Genomic DNA, 15921 nt, shown 5'->3' on the forward strand with positions numbered 1-15921 from the left:
TACTCATTCCCGTTACTTGGCTATGTCTTAGATAATAATGGCTCACATTTTTATAGAACTTTACAGTTATTGAAGTACTTTCCTCATAGTAGTCTTATGAACTAAATGGTACAAATGTTATCTCTGTCGTACAGGTGAAGAAACACATTTAGAAGTGGTTTGCTTAGGGTCCTATAATGAGTGGCCTGAGTCAGAGCTTAATCCCAGGTCCTCTGAATCCAGCATTAATATAATTTTGGGTCAGTACCACCTAAAGTAAAGAGCCTCCAGTCAGTTTTTCTTCTATTATAGTTATCATTTTTAGTTTTTGTATCCTAAACCTGTAGTTTCATATAAAAAAGAAAGTGTTTATTCTTTTTTGTAGATAAATATACTAAGCTTTGGTCTATCATCAGCATGATGAACAACAGAGTATGAGAAAAAGAACTCCAAATTTGGAAGCAGAAGATTTGAATTTGAGGCCTGTTTTGGTCACTTCTAGCTGTTTGATTATTGGTCAGTCACGTAAACTCCCGGATATAGTTTTCCAATTCATAAAATAGGTTTAATACTGCAGTTATTAACTGTTAGAAATAAATGCAAGTTGTTCTCGTTGCTGCATTGTTTTTCCAATGGTTGGTAGGTAGCACAGAGCTACTTATACTATAGTCCTGTGTAACCAATAGAACATGTTTATAATGTGAAGGAGGAAGTTGAAGTCTTTGGCCATGAGCTTGCATTAAGCTAATTTCTAGTTATTAGGGAAGTTAAATCCATGTCTCAATCCTCATTTCTGTAACCTACACAGCTAATTGATTACAGGATAAAACCTTCTAGACAGCCATCGTCTAGCATTTCTTTCAAGCTCTACAATTTATTCCATTTCTTTTTTCCTACTCCTTCCTTTAAAATACAGATATAAAATCAGCTTATTATAGGGAACCCTTGCATTAGGAAAGTCCCTTTATCAGCACAGGTCTGCACTTTCTCTAAAACTTAAGAAAGTTGTTTAGATCACTGAGAAGTGAAAGGACTTCTTATGGACAGATCAGCCAATTGAAAGCTAGTCTTAGTTTCATTTATTGTTTTTTCATTTTCCTTTTTATCATGAATCTTAAATTCTATCTTGGGCCAGTACTCCCTAGCCAAAGAAGCAGTATCACTGCCAAATTCAAAAGGGCCCCATGAAAAGAGGGCAGGCTGCTCCCAGATGTCACCCATGGAGATGAGAAGCTCTTCTGTAGTTTTTCCTTTTCTTGTCTCTGACAGGGCAAAGTATGCAGCTGTTTAAAGCACTTTTTTTTTTTTTTTTTTTTAACTTCGTAGAAATTTTCCCATCTGCAGAAGGGTATGTTTGGGATAATTTTGTGTGTATACTACCAAGCCTGTGGAGAAAAGCACTTTGGAGTTAGAAGACTGAGGTTCCGGTTTAGCCTCTGATACCTATATTGTGGCTCACTCAGTTACTCAGACCTTTGACCCTCAGGCCGCCTCCTTTATATATAATGGGGAAAATAGCATTTTCTGTTGTAGAAGCGTTCTTTATCTTTGTACACTGTTAAGTGCTAGGCAAATGAATAATTATTGTTGTTGCCATTGCCCCTGCTATTCTTGCAGCTGTTGTTGCCATCCCCACCAAACATCAGACACCAGTTTGCCCAGGTCATCTTATGAAGGTGACTGAATAATTTTGTAAGAAGACAAAATCTTTATGATTATTCAATGTGAAGATGTTCCTACATGTCTATTTGGTCACAGAAACAGCCAAAATTATTTCTCTTGGGAACTCCTTTTGCGATTCTAGAATCTTAAAAGTATGTGTTTCTGATGGGGTATTATGCTGTTTTCTGGCTTCTCATTGTCCCTCTTCATTTGCTTCTAATGTTGTTGGGAAAGTATAGGAAGCAGGGCCCATGGTTGGAAACTTTGTCCTGTACTTCCTAGGGAGCAACAGCAGCATGGTAGCAGAAAGAGAACTCTTTTTGGAGTCAAGAGACCCAGATTCAAATACCATCCCTAACTTACAGTGATTTCTTTGGCTTGATGGAAGTCACTTCACTCAGTGACTAAAAAACTTAGGAAGACAAGAAGTCTTAGAGAAGATGCAAACCTGCATTGGTAAAGGGAATTTCCTTACCTAATAGTTCCCTGTACCAGTGACATCACAGGACTAATTCTCTTTATCACTGAGGGAGAAAATCTGTAAACTGCTCTTTGGTTCTCTGCCCCCATAAGGTCTGTATGTTAAAGAGAAAAAGATTTATCTTCTGTCCTCTCACTGCTTGTTATTGCCCGGGTTCCCTGGTTACAATCCTTTATTTTTCTTATTGTGTTTTATTGAACTGGTTGATACAGTAATTGACCTGGTCAGTCATAATCTTTATTGGTCTTCCTCTGCCTTTTGTATATCGGATATGAATTTTCAGGATCTAGTGCTGTAGGTTGATTGATTCTTTGTCCTGTCCTTGGCTACAATTTTTAGATATCTTCCTAAGTTATCTGGAATGTAGTCTTGAAAGTTTTGAAACTCCTTGGTAGAAATGTATTTCATTTTTTATATTTATACTGAGGCAACAAAAACCCTTGATCATAGATCTTATAGATCATAGGCCACAAATTTAGGACAGAAGGAATCTGAGAAGTCATTTGTATAAATCCATTTACATGACAGATGAAGAAACAGGTCTTGGGAAGGAAAAGTATTTTCCCAAAGTCCTACAGGAAGTTTAGTAGTAAAGATTTGAATTTAGGTCTTTGGCTCTGAATCTAGTTCTCTTTCCACTGTAGCACACTGCTTCTTGGGCTGGGACATTTAAAGCAACTTGCTGGGAAGTTCAATCCTCTGTTTTCATTCATCTAACCTTGTATTTTCTTCCCCTAGGAGCTCAGATCATTGATTTAATGATGCTAGTTATCGACGTGACTAAAGGAATGCAGACTCAGTCAGCAGAATGCTTGGTGATTGGGCAAATTGCTTGTCAGAAGCTGATTGTGGTACTGAACAAGATAGACCTTCTAGCCGAGGAGAAGAGACAGGCGGCTATTGACAAGATGACCAAGAAAATGCAGAAGACATTAGAGAACACAAAGTAAGTTTGCCAAGTATAGGCTAATAATCATTATTATAATAATAAATAGAACTAAAATTAATGCTATTCACAGGGCATATATAATCTCATCCAAGATGCTGCTGGAGTGTGTGTGTGTGTGTGTGTGTGTGTGTGTGTGTGTGTGTGTGTGTTTAATGTCTAGTGACAGATGCTAGAGCCCTCTCAGTACATATTTTTCACTAGAATTTTTCCCTTTATTTCTTAAAATTTCTAAAAAACTGAAGCTAAAATTTTGTAGACTTCCTGTGTCAGATGCTGCGACATTTTGAATTTGAATTCAGTTCAGAGTTTCAGCATGGTGTAGTGAAAGGAACACAGGCTAAGAGGCATGATTCCAGTTTGCTACCAAATTGTTGTTGCCCAGAGTTGCGCTGACATGGTCAATAAGTCTCATTAGGAGAAAAATGTATACACAATATAGCTTTAAATTTAATCTGCATCATTAGCATTTTATCCATCACTTAAGTTTAGATTTAAGCAAGCCAAGCTTTGATTTGTAGAATTTGCCAATTTCTGCAGTGTTTAAATTCCCACACTGAAAATTTAACAGTCAGTTTGCAGGTTTTTTCTGGCTTTACAGGCTTTAATACACCCTTTGTTGTGAATTTAGGCAAGATCACTAGCCCATTCTGTGAGTCACTTTATATTTTTGTTAAAGGCAGTAGAACTGTATGATCTCTAGGCTCCTTCAGCTCTAAAACACATTTCTGTGCTAACTAGTTCCTTCTTCAGGAAAGCCAAAAGCTGATGGGTGATTTTTCCTGACAGTTAAGATTAGAAAAGATTGGTTAAAATGGAAGTTGGGAAAAATGAGATTTTATGCAGTTAAAAAAGATAGGAATACTCAGCAATAACAGATTAGACTATTAAAGGTGATGGAACTTCCATGTTAGGAAGAGGATGTAAAGCCACTTCATTGAACTAGTAGCTTCAGAAATGACTTGTTCTGATGTTGTCAGGATGGTGCCCTTGCTCAGCTGTACAATGTCGGAAAACCTTCATTGTTTTATCATTTTCTGTGATCCTTTTTGGACCAGTCCCTTTTGATCAATACTAAGTAGCGGTCACAGAGAGGTAGAGAGGCATTCTCTTCTCTGTGCAGCATCAAGACAATATCCTGCCATTTCGGCTTCTCCTTTGAACCTGTCTGTGGAGGGCAAACAAGTATGAAGTGTTTTTGTTTGTCTTGTCATAAAGATTGATATGCCTTCCCATTGGTGGTTTTTTTTCAGAGTCAACACCTGCAGCTCTGCCTGAGAATCCTCAAGTTGGTTAAATTAAAACTCTGAATCTGTGAATGCTCCAAATGTGTCATAAAAGATTTCCTAGCCCTGTCTTTTGTTAGCAAAATTCATCAATCTGATAAAATCGACACATTTAGATAAATGTTGCATGAGAATTCAGACTTTGTTATTTCCAACGGATGTGGATATGAGACTGTAAAAACGGAGATAAAAAATTATATCTTCTCTTTAGTGAGTTATTTGATCTCCCTGCAGTTTTATTTACTTGTCAGAAAGGGGTGGAACAGACCCTTTAAACTTCTACTTAAAAATCACAATATAGTTTTAGTGTCACATCCTAAAAATGGGACAAAGGAATGGGGTGTGTGAAGCATGTCTGAGTAGTCGATAGATTCTAAGCAAAATTTCCTTTCATGTCATTATTTATTTATTTATTTGAACTCATTCAGAATCCCTTAGGTTCTTTAATTGGGGGGGGGGGGTACACAGATCGACTTATAATTGAGCATAAATAGGAAAAAGTGACTTTTTGAATCACCTTCAAATCACCTGATAGCTTAGTTCTATGTCTAAAGCCTTATATTTCCCCTACTAAGAAATCTAGCAAAAGGAAAAAAACAGATTATTGCCCATCAATCTTTGTGAGAACTTGGGCAATGAAATAGTATACTAATTAATGAAACTTTTTTGTTTATAAAGAATTACTTGATGATTCAAGACAATTCCAATAGACTTGGGATGGAAAATACCATCTGAAGAGAACTATGGAGACTGAATGTGGATCAAAGCATAGTATTTTCATCTTTTTTTGTTTGTTTGATTTTTCTTTCTCATGATTTTCTCTCTTTTGGTCTGATTTTTCTTGTGCAACATGACAAAAATGGAAATATGAAAGGATTGCACATATTTAGCTTATATCAGATTGCTTGTCTTCAAGAGGGGCAGGTAAGGGAAGAAGGGAGAAAAATGTGAAACACAGAGTTTTCCAAACATGTGTTGAAAACTATCTTTACATGTATTTGGAAAAATAAAATGCTTTTGAGAAAAAAAAAAAAAGAATGTTCATTTTTTTCATGATGTTATCTTGTTCTTATCCTTTAAAATACTCTGAACAGGTCTTTTCTTTCCTGATGTTCTTCCCATAGAAGTCCTTATGTAAATAACCATCCACATTTTAGGAAATATATTCTCGAGGACCCTCCCTTCCCCTCCACTCCTTGCCAGTACTTATACTTTGGCTCATAAAAAGCTACAAAATGGCACAGACTTTCAGCTCTTCTACTTGCTTGGAAAAGCAAGCACTTCTACAAGTGCTTCTCAGCACCCCTGTTTTCAATCTCCTTTCTTTTTTCCATGCTCTTCCAGCCTAGGTCTGCTCCTTGTGGCAGGCTGGAGATACCTGCCCCTTTCACAGATGTGAAAGTTCTGCCCCCTTTTCTACCAGGTGTTGTATAACCTTGCATAACCCCTCTCACCAGCTCCAGAATGGATCAATCCCATTTCACTTTGATCACTCCTTTAATCTGTGTCCCTTCCAGGCCCCTACAACCTTGCTGACATCCCTTTCTCCCCATCCTACCTCGCTTGTCCAGTCTGCATTAATCAGTCAGTCAGCATTTGTTAAGTCCCTCTATGTCCCAGTCACTCTCCTGTTCTCTTGAACTAATAGATTTAGAATAATAGACACAATCAGAAAACAGGTGTGAGAGCAAAGGGAGCCCTCTGCCTCCCTTTTCTTTTCTCTCTCTTCTCCTTAGCCCTTCTCAGAAGGCCCAAGGTTGTCATCATCTCCTGCTTGGAAATCCGCGGGAGCTCCCGACTGCCAGCAGACCTTGTGGCCCCTTCTCGGGCTCTCTGAGCAGACCTGGTGCCCCCGGGGCCCTGCGCAGCCTGGCCACCCCCAGTACCGCTCCTCATCCCCTGCCTCTGTTGGAAATGAACGTCATCACTCTCCCTCCTAGAATTTCCTTCCCGGGTCAGCGGAAAGCCTCTTCCTCTACGAGGCCTTTTGGGGCCTGGCCCCCCCCCCCCCCAACCTTCCCTCCGATCTGCTTGTTTGTCCGGGTTGTTTCTCCTGATGAGTGGGAGCTCCTCGTGGCAGGCACGGAGTGACTCCACACCTGGTTGGTCTGTTGGTGTCATGTTTCCTTGCACTGTAATAGGTTTCTTTTCAACATTTTTCATTGGCTTCAGGGACAACATTTTTGTACAGTTCAGTGAGCTGTGAGGTCTAGGGAGGAGAGGACCATCCCTGAGGAGCCATTGGACATCTATATGGAAGTGATGGCATCCCTCTGGATTGTGTCTTTATGATACTGACTCATGGCATTAAGCCAGGTATGCTTGTGCTCTAAACAAATGATTACACGGCTTAGCCAGGAGCTTAACCCTACTGTGTTAATTATTTTAAACTACAGTTACTACTGATATTATTCTCAAAGCCATTGATGAGCTCTGAGCTCATTTGCTGACCTGTACAGTTGGTGCTATAAAACAAAGTCATGTGGCTTACGAAATAAGCTGCTGTTCTGCTCTTTCTTGCCTAGTAATATTTGACTCCAAGTTTTCAGTTTCTGCTTGGGAGTGATGATATACTTTTGTGAGAGTGGGATAAAGTCTGTGGCATATATATAAATAACTAATGCAAAATAGTCTAAGATCAGCACATAGCAGAATGTGCCCTTCAAGGTCATTTGTATTTTTATAATCTTAGTACCTATCATGGTACCCTAAACACTGTAGTTACTTTAAAAATGTTTGTTGAATTTGAGGAGCAAGAGAACATTACTAGCTTGAGGGTATCTTAATCATGGAATTATCATGGAGGGGGTGACACCTGACTTGGACTTTGAAGGAAGAGCAGATTTTAGTAGCTTGAGATTTTAATGGTGAAGTGAAATGGGATGGTATGGACAAGGGCACAGAAATGAGAAGTAGGTGAGGATTTTTTTTTTGTCTGTTTTGTGAAGTTTGCAGAAACCATAAGGAATAACAGATTAAATTAAGTATATAGGAGGAGGATGTGTCTGTGGGGGGAATGACACATGTAACCAACAACTTTAAAAATAGCAAAATTAGCTACTATTAAAGAATACAGATTTTTGCATGCTTAATAAAGTGATTACATAAATTGATGTACCAAGGAAGCAAAAATGCGCAGGCATGAAATGGCAGTGCTTTGGGGGCTCACTTTTTAGGCTAGTGATCTAGTGGTTTTTTGTGTTGTTTTTTCTTCTGGTAAAGAGCTTAGACAATAAGACTAATAACTGTAAATCATTTCCATGACTTGAAATTTTTTTCTGTCTCCTGCTTCAAGGGGTTAAGATGTGATTACCATTTGGTTTTTCGTTCTGCTCAATTCTTTGAAAACTCACCCGAGATTTTTTGAGGTGGAGAGGGATGGATGGTTCAAATGCTTACTAAGCTTTTCTTAACACTATTCACATGCCACGAGGTAGTCTAGCACAGAGGGCACTCTTGAGGTAGTTGGGTGACAGCAAGGGGATGAACCCACCCATTGTCTGGCTCACGTTGACTTTGGTGCCCTGGGCATTTACCATTCACATTTTCATGACATATCTGGTTGGGGCCTTTCATGCTTCCACTACCAGAAATGGATCAGAAAGCAGAAAATCTGCCCAAAGGGAAAAAATACCCAGCCTCAGCATAAACTCCAGTTCCCTTTTCACGCTCGTCTTCCTCTTTGCTTGCTAGAGGCCAGACTGCCACGGTGTGCTCGTGTGTGCTCGAGGTGTAGCGAGGCGTGCTTCTCACGGGCCTGGCAGTGCTGTGAAGGCTGCTCCCAGCTCCCACCAGGACATATGATGCCTTTGGAAAGCATCAGGCACCTGGTTCAACATTAGTTTATGTTTTATTACAATATATTGCCCAAAAGTGTTTGGATAAAAATAATTGAATTTCCGAAAGCTTTATGGTTAATTGTTGGAATTCTCAGTGCACATTTTTATCCTCCTTTGTCCCCCAGAGCCTTAGGCATAGGGCCCATAAACAGAGCAAATACCTTGTATACTGCATTAGTACTTGATAATTTCTATAGAAGAAACAAACTAGATCAAAAGTCTTTCCCCCAGAAATGCACATGTTCTCATGTTCTTTTCCTTTTTTTCCTTTATTTTCTTGTTTCTTTTTCTGTCTGATTGTTTCATGCCTTCTCTCTCATTTCTACTTTTCCCTTTCCCCTTCATTGAATCTTCTACTTAGAGTTTTAGCATTTAGAGCTAGAAGGGACCTTCGATCCAGTTCTTTAATTTTATAGAGAAAGAAGCTAACGTCCAAAAGAAGGCATGTGACCAGAAAAATGGCAGGAACTGTCATCAGGACCTTCTTTGTGTCTCCAGAACTTGACACAGTGCCTGGCACATAGTAGGTGCTTTATAAGTATTGATTGATTGGTTAACTGGCAGAGTGGACTTCAGACCCAGGTCCTCTGATCTCAAATCCAGTCCTTTTCCCATAGCACTTTAAAATCTAATAGAAAAAAAAAATCAAATACACTATGAAAAACTGGTAAATAGCAAAATATTTCAATAATATACCATTAATGGCCAATTGAATATAATTCAGTAAGCTAATTGATCAAGCATTTGTTAAGTATCTACAATATGCAGGCATTGTTCCAGGCACTAGGGATACATGTGTTGAAAATGAAATGATTTTATGCACAAGCAGCTTGAAAATGCTAAATTGGTTCTTGGATGAAAAGTTGGGCAGGGTTGAAGATAGTAGTGACCATGGAAGCCTTTGAGGGACTTCTAAGAGAGAAATTTTAGGTAGAGAAGAAAGGAGAGCCAAAGACAAAGAGTTAATCTCTATATGGAAGCAATTAGAAGAGAAAAAAGACACAACGAAGGGAGAGCAGGAGGAGCATACTGATGATGATCAAATTGACAACAATTTAATACAACAAATCAAGGTTTGTTAAATGCCTGCTATGTGTGCAAGGCATTGGATCAGTGACAAAAATGAGGGGGAAAACAATCCCTTTCTGAAAGGATGTGTATGTATGTGTGTGTGATCATACCATGCACTGATAAGGATATGCAGTCATTAACAGCTGAGAGGATCAGAAGCCCCTTGCATTAAACTGTGCTTGAGGTAAGACTTGAGGGAATCTCTGAATAATAAGATGTGGAGGTGAGGTAAGAGAATAGCCTGTATGAAAGCTAGAGGTGAAGTGAATGCTGAGTTTGAGAAACAGCTGGTAAGTTAGAGAATACATGAAGGAAGCTAACATGAAAGAAAGCTAGAAAGATTTGGGGGGCAGATATGGCTTTAAATGCCAGGCTAAGGAGTTTGTCATTTATCTTAAGGGCCATAAAGAAACACAAAATGTTTTTGAGTAGGAGAGTGACATATCTGTGTTTTAGGAATGCATTAAGAAGAGGGGTACTGGAAGGAAGAAGGCCGCTTAGGAAGTTATTACAGTTGAGTGGGTGAAAGGTTAAGAGCGTCTCAACAAGGATGGTGTCCACATGAGAAGAAATAAAGGGAGGGTGGATAGAGAGAGAGAAATGAAAGTGGGATAGACAGGATTTGTTCAGAAATGCTGTATGGGATGAGGAAGGGGGAAAGGAGAAGGAGGAGTCAAGGATAACTCCAAGGCTGTGAACATGGGTGATTGGAAGCAAAAAAGAATGAGGGAAGTTTGAAGAAAGACATATTGCAAATTCCCTTTTCAGTGTCTTCAGTTTGAGACACTACTGCTGAAGCATTCAGGGGAGATGTCCAGCAGGCACTTGGAATTGTGGTACTGGAGTTCAAGAGATTAATACTGGATAGAAACTAAGGAGAGGGGGGAGTTCAAGAAATTTTCAGGAAAGAAGGCATAGTGTTAGACATTGCAGAGAGATGAGGAGAGAGAGTCTGTGGGTTTGGCACTTAGGAGGTGAGTCATTGTGACTTTTGAAAGCATTGTCTGGAGCATAGAAGATAGAACCTAAATTACAAAGAATTTGGAAGCCATAGAGAAGGTAAGGCAATGAATGTATTCTACTTCCTAGAAAATTTTGTCAGTAGATGGAATGTTAGAAAGAGGAAGCATTTTTTTAAGATGCTCAAACATACTTGTTAAGTTGAGGAAAATGAGCTGGTCAGAGGGGAGAGATTGATTACAATGGAATGGGTATAATTGAGGGTGCAATTTTCATGCTTTTTTAGTCTTCCCTTTTGGAGCGTTTTGGACAATAAATTTGAGGTTTTCTGTTTAAGTTATGTGTCCAAAAGATGCCATGGGCTACTTCCCCTATCTGTTCCCTTGTTACCGTGTTAAAAATATTCAGTCCAGCACTCTGCTGTTTTGAGGAGAATACAAGAGAGAGATGTGGCTATAGTCGAGGAAGGGAATGTACCTTCTCCTGGAAGAGTTGACAGTTGTTTGGATTCAGCTGTGTACTTTGATTCCCAGGGTAACAAATGTTCTCATATTTCAGCTGATTGTTGTTCACATTAATTACTAAAGTATTTCTCTAATTACATCTCTGTCTTTTGACCCTAATCATACCTTTTGAACATCCTAGAACCTATTAAGACAGCAGCTACTCAAAAACCATCTGGTATTGGCTAAGAAATAGACTAGTTGATCAGTGGAATAGGCTAGGTTCAAAGGACAAAACAGCCAATAACTTTAATAATCTAGTGTTTGACAAACCCAAAGACCCCAGTTTTTGGAATAAGAATTCACTATTTAACAAAAACTGCTGGGAAAATTGGAAATTAGTATGGCAGAAACTAGGCATTGACTCACACTTAACACTGTACACCAAGATAAGGTCAAAATGGGTTATGACCTAGGCATAAAGAATGAGATTATAAAGAAATTTGAAGAGCATAGGGTAGTTTACCTCTCAGACCTGTGGAAGAGGAAGGAATTTATGTCCAAAGAAGAACTAGAGATCATTATTGATCACAAAATAGATAAATTTGATTTTATCAAATTGAAAAGTTTTTGTACAAACAAAACTAATGCAGACAGGATTAGAAGGGAAGCAATAAACTGGGAAAACATTTTTATAATCAAAAGTTCTGTTAAAGGCCTCATTTCCAAAATATATAGAGAATTGACTCTAACTTATAAGAAATCAAGCCATTCTCCAATTGATAAATGGTCAAAGGATATGAATAGATAATTCTCAGACGAAGAAATTGAAACTATTTCTAGCCATATGAAAAGATGTTCCAAGTCATTATTTTTCCCCTAGTTTACCCAACAATTTTTTTCCAAGTCATTATTAATCAGAGAAATACAAATTAAGACAACTCTGAGATACCACTACACACCTGTCAGATTGGCTAGAATGACAGAGAAAGATAATGCGGAATGTTGGAGGGAATGTGGGAAAACAGGGACACTAATACATTGTTGGTGGAATTGTGAACACATCCAGCCATTCTGGAGAGCAATTTGGAACTATTGTCAAAAAGTTATCAAACTGCATACCCTTTGATCCAGCAATGTTACTACTGGGCTTATATCCCAAAGAAATTTTTTTTGTTTGTTTTTGTTTTTCATTGCCTATTTTTATTCTTTTTTTTTTTTTTTTGAGTTCAAATCTTTTTTAATTTTTTAAAATATATTTTATTTTATTTTATTTTATAATAACTTTATATTGACAGAATCCATGCCAGAGTAATTTTTTTTACAACCTTATCCCTTGCATTCGCTTCTGTTCCGATTTTTCCCTTCCCTTACTCCACCCCCTCCCCTAGATGGCAAGCATATGTTAGATAGGTTGCAGTATATCCTAGATACAATATATGTTTGCAGAACTGAACAGTTCTTTTGTTGCACAGGGAGAATTGGATTCAGAAGGTAAAAATAACCTGGGAAGAAAAACAAAAATGCAAATAGTTCACATTCATTTCCCAATGTTCTTTCTTTGGGTGTAGCTGCTTCTGTTCATCATTTATCAATTGAAACTCTGTTAGGTCTCTTTGTCAAAGAAATCCACTTCCATCAGAATTGATCCTCATATAATATTGTTGTTGAAGTGTATAATGATCTCCTGGTTTTGCTCATTTCACTCAGCATCAGTTCATGTAAGTCTCTCCAAGCCTCTCTGTATTCATCCTGCTGGTCATTCCTTACAGAACAATAATATTCCATAACATTCATATACCACAATTTACCCAGCCATTCTCCAACTGATGGGCATCCATTCATTTTCCAGTTTCTAGCCACTACAAACAGGGCTACCACAAACATTTTGGCACATACAGGTCCCTTTCCCTTCTTTAGTATTTATTTGGGATATAAGCCCAATAGAAACACTGCTGGATCAAAGGGTATGCACAGTTTTATAACTTTTTGGGCATAATTCCAGATTGCTCTCCAGAATGGTTGGATTCGTTCACAACTCCACCAACAATGCATTAGTGTCCCAGTTTTCCTGCATCCCCTTCAACATTCATCATTATTTTTTTCTGTCATCTTAGCCAATCTGACAGGTGTGTAGTGGTATCTCAGAGTTGTCTTAATTTGCATTTTTCTGATCAAGAGGGATTTGGAACCCTCTTTCAGGTGGTAATAGTTTCAATTTCATCATCTGAAAATTGTCTGTTCATATCCTTTGACCATTTATCAACTGGAGAATGGCTTGATTTCTTATAAATTTGAGTCAGTTCTCTATATATTTTGGAAATGAGGCCTTTATCAGAACCTTTAATTGTGAAGATGTTTTCCCAGTTTGTTGCTTCCCTTCTAATCTTGTTTGCATTAGTTTTGTTTGTACAAAGGCTTTTTAATTTGATATAATCAAAAATTTCTATTTTGTGATCGGTAATGGTCTCTAGTTCGTTTTTGGTCACAAATTTCCCAAAGAAATCTTAAAGAAGGGAAAGGGCAAGAATGTTTGTGGCAGCCATGTTGTAGTGGCCAGAAACTGGAAACTGAGTGGATGCCCATCAATTGGAGAATGGCTGAGTAAATTGTGGTATATGAATATTATGGAATATTATTGTTTGGTAAGAAATGACCAACAGGATGATTTCAGAAAGGCCTGAAGAGACTTACATGAACTGGTGTTGAGTGAAATGACCAGGACCAGAAGATCATTATATACTTTAACATTATATACATCAAAAATACTATATGATGATCAATTCTGATGCACGTGACCCTCTTCAACAATGAGATGAACCAAATCAGTTCCAGTAAAGCAGTAATGAATTGAACCAGCTACATCCAGTGAAAGAATTATGGGAGATGACTAAGAAACGTTACATAGAATTCTCAATCCCTATATTTTTGTCTGCCTGCATTTTTTATTTCCTTCACAGGCTAATAGTACATTATTTCAAAGTCTGATTCTTTTTGTACAGCAAAATAATTGTTTGGACATGTATACTTATATTGTAGTTAATTTATACTTTAACATGTATTGTTCAACCTGCCATCTAGGGGAGAGGATGGGGAGAAGGAGGGAAAAAATTGGAACAAAAGGTTTGGCAGTTGTCAATGCTGTAAAATTACCCATGCATATAACTTGTAAATAAAAAGCTGTAATAAAAGAAAAAAAAGAAAAGAAAAAAAAGACATATAGACAGCTCTGAAAAGAATGTAAATATTTATTTAGTTTTTTTTGAAATGGGAAAAAAAAAGACACCAGGACAATTGAAATAACAATTGAAATGACAATCCTAAGTATCTCCATAGTTTTACTGTAGATTTTTTTTTCCTCCTTTTCTTCCATTTCTTTGTGTAATACCCAAAGAGAATAAGATTTAAAACCCTTAGTACCTTATTTGAGATTTTCTTTTGGATGGTATTTATTCTAAATTTCAGTCAACAACTATAACATCATCATTATCATCATCATGAATACATAATGTTTTGTGGCTTATACCTTTTTTTTTTACTTGCCAGGTATATTTTTTTTTATTTTATTTTATTCTTATTATTATAGCTTTTTATTTACAAAATATATGCATGGGTAATTTTTCGGCATCAACCCTTGCAAAACCTTGTGTTCCAACTTTTCCCTCCTTCTCCCCACCTCCTCCCCCAGATGGCAGGTAGACCAATACATGATAAATATGTTAAAGTGCTTATACCTTTTTTTAAATGAAAAACTATTTCATTTGGCTCTTACTACAGTCCTGTGAGATATATCAGGCAGATATCAATCTCCATTTTTATAGATTTAGAAGGGAGATTTAAAAAATTAAAGTTAGAAAGGAGATCTTGCATAAGATCACATGGCAAAATTAGAATTAGAACCCATGCCTTTTAGCTTCAAATTTAGTGCTCTTTCTATTATACTAATCTATTTATTGAAAAATGTAAATGTTTTGTTAAAATCTTACTTTTAACCTGATCAGACTTGCTTAGTAACTATTTAGAATTTAATTTCAGCAATCAAATAAAACTTTTAAAAATAATACCTGAATGCTTATTAGAATTAATATTTTCATATATTTTTCTTTTACTGTGGTTATAGTGTATACACTTTATACTTCTAATTTTGTTCTTTTTTTACTTTATTTCTTAGAAGTCTTTCTTGATTCCTTTGTATTCGTTATAATTCTTTGTTTTGATTTCCTTGGCATTCCATTTCATTATTATAGCCATGATTTATTTAAATGTTGTCTTATTGTAGAATACATGAGTTGATTTTTTTTGCAATTAGATAAAATGCATTGAAAGTCTTTGAACAGCTAGCTTGAAAAAATTGTATTCTTAATATATGATTACTTAACTATGAGAACAGTGCCTCTTAGGTGATGTAATAACTGTTCCACTGTCATCCTCCCCCAACCAAATACTGCTTTTGTCCTGACTAAGGGGTTTGACCCGGTAGCCCATTAACTTCAAAAATAAACTGGGAAGAAGCTCTATCATTAACACACCTGATCTAGAAGGATTCCTGCCAAGCTCACTTGATGTTATGATGGCTTCAGCATACACTCCAGAATGCTGAGGAACAGATCCTCATTCCAGGTAGAAGTCCTTCTCTGTCACACAACTTCCTCCAGACTTCTTTGGAATAAAAATCCTATGAATTCTGGAACTTGCAGAAGTCGAAGCATAAACTCTTCTCTCTGTCTCCCCGGGCTGCCCTGGAACTTCATATTCTGAATTAAACCTAGTTTGATTGGAGTTTCTCTTAGATAACTGGGCTGTGGTCTCCTTAAGATAGATCCAAATCACAATAGCATTTTCTCTTTGGATTTCTGGTCCGCTAATACCTGTATTTAAGTGCCTTGACTACTCCATAGAACTTTTGTTAATATATTATTAATATATTAATAATAATATATAGTGCTATATAGTGCTGCCTGGATTGAGAGACAGGATTGGGGGGCTCAGGTTTGTATGTGCCACAGCTGGTCATTCAGTCTCTCTGTACCTCACTTTTCTCTCATGTAACACAGGAAAACTAAACACACTATATTTACTCATGGGTTGTGTGAAGGTCCTGTGAGTTAAGCTGGGTCGTAGAACCTTCAGATATAAGGCAACCATTCACATGGTGTGGACAAGAGTGCTCACTCCTCTGAAGCAGGAAAACTTTAGTTCCACAGAACTAAACCTGTAGAGTAAACCTGGGGAAGTCACCTACTCCTGCCGTGGT

The 15921-nt window shown here is 37.4% G+C and overlaps 1 protein-coding gene across 1 annotated transcript in view; it reads left to right on the forward strand.

Annotated features, from left to right (window-relative positions):
- EEFSEC (eukaryotic elongation factor, selenocysteine-tRNA specific) overlaps window positions 1–15921 on the forward strand; it is a 322469-nt gene that overhangs the window by 99478 nt on the left and 207070 nt on the right. Inside the window, 1 exon segment of the mRNA XM_051983319.1 lies at window positions 2861–3068. Within this exon segment, the coding sequence (XP_051839279.1) occupies window positions 2861–3068 (208 nt within the window).

This window comes from Antechinus flavipes, chromosome 1 (genome assembly GCF_016432865.1).
Source record: "Antechinus flavipes isolate AdamAnt ecotype Samford, QLD, Australia chromosome 1, AdamAnt_v2, whole genome shotgun sequence".
In the NCBI taxonomy this organism is placed as follows: Eukaryota; Metazoa; Chordata; class Mammalia; order Dasyuromorphia; family Dasyuridae; genus Antechinus; species Antechinus flavipes.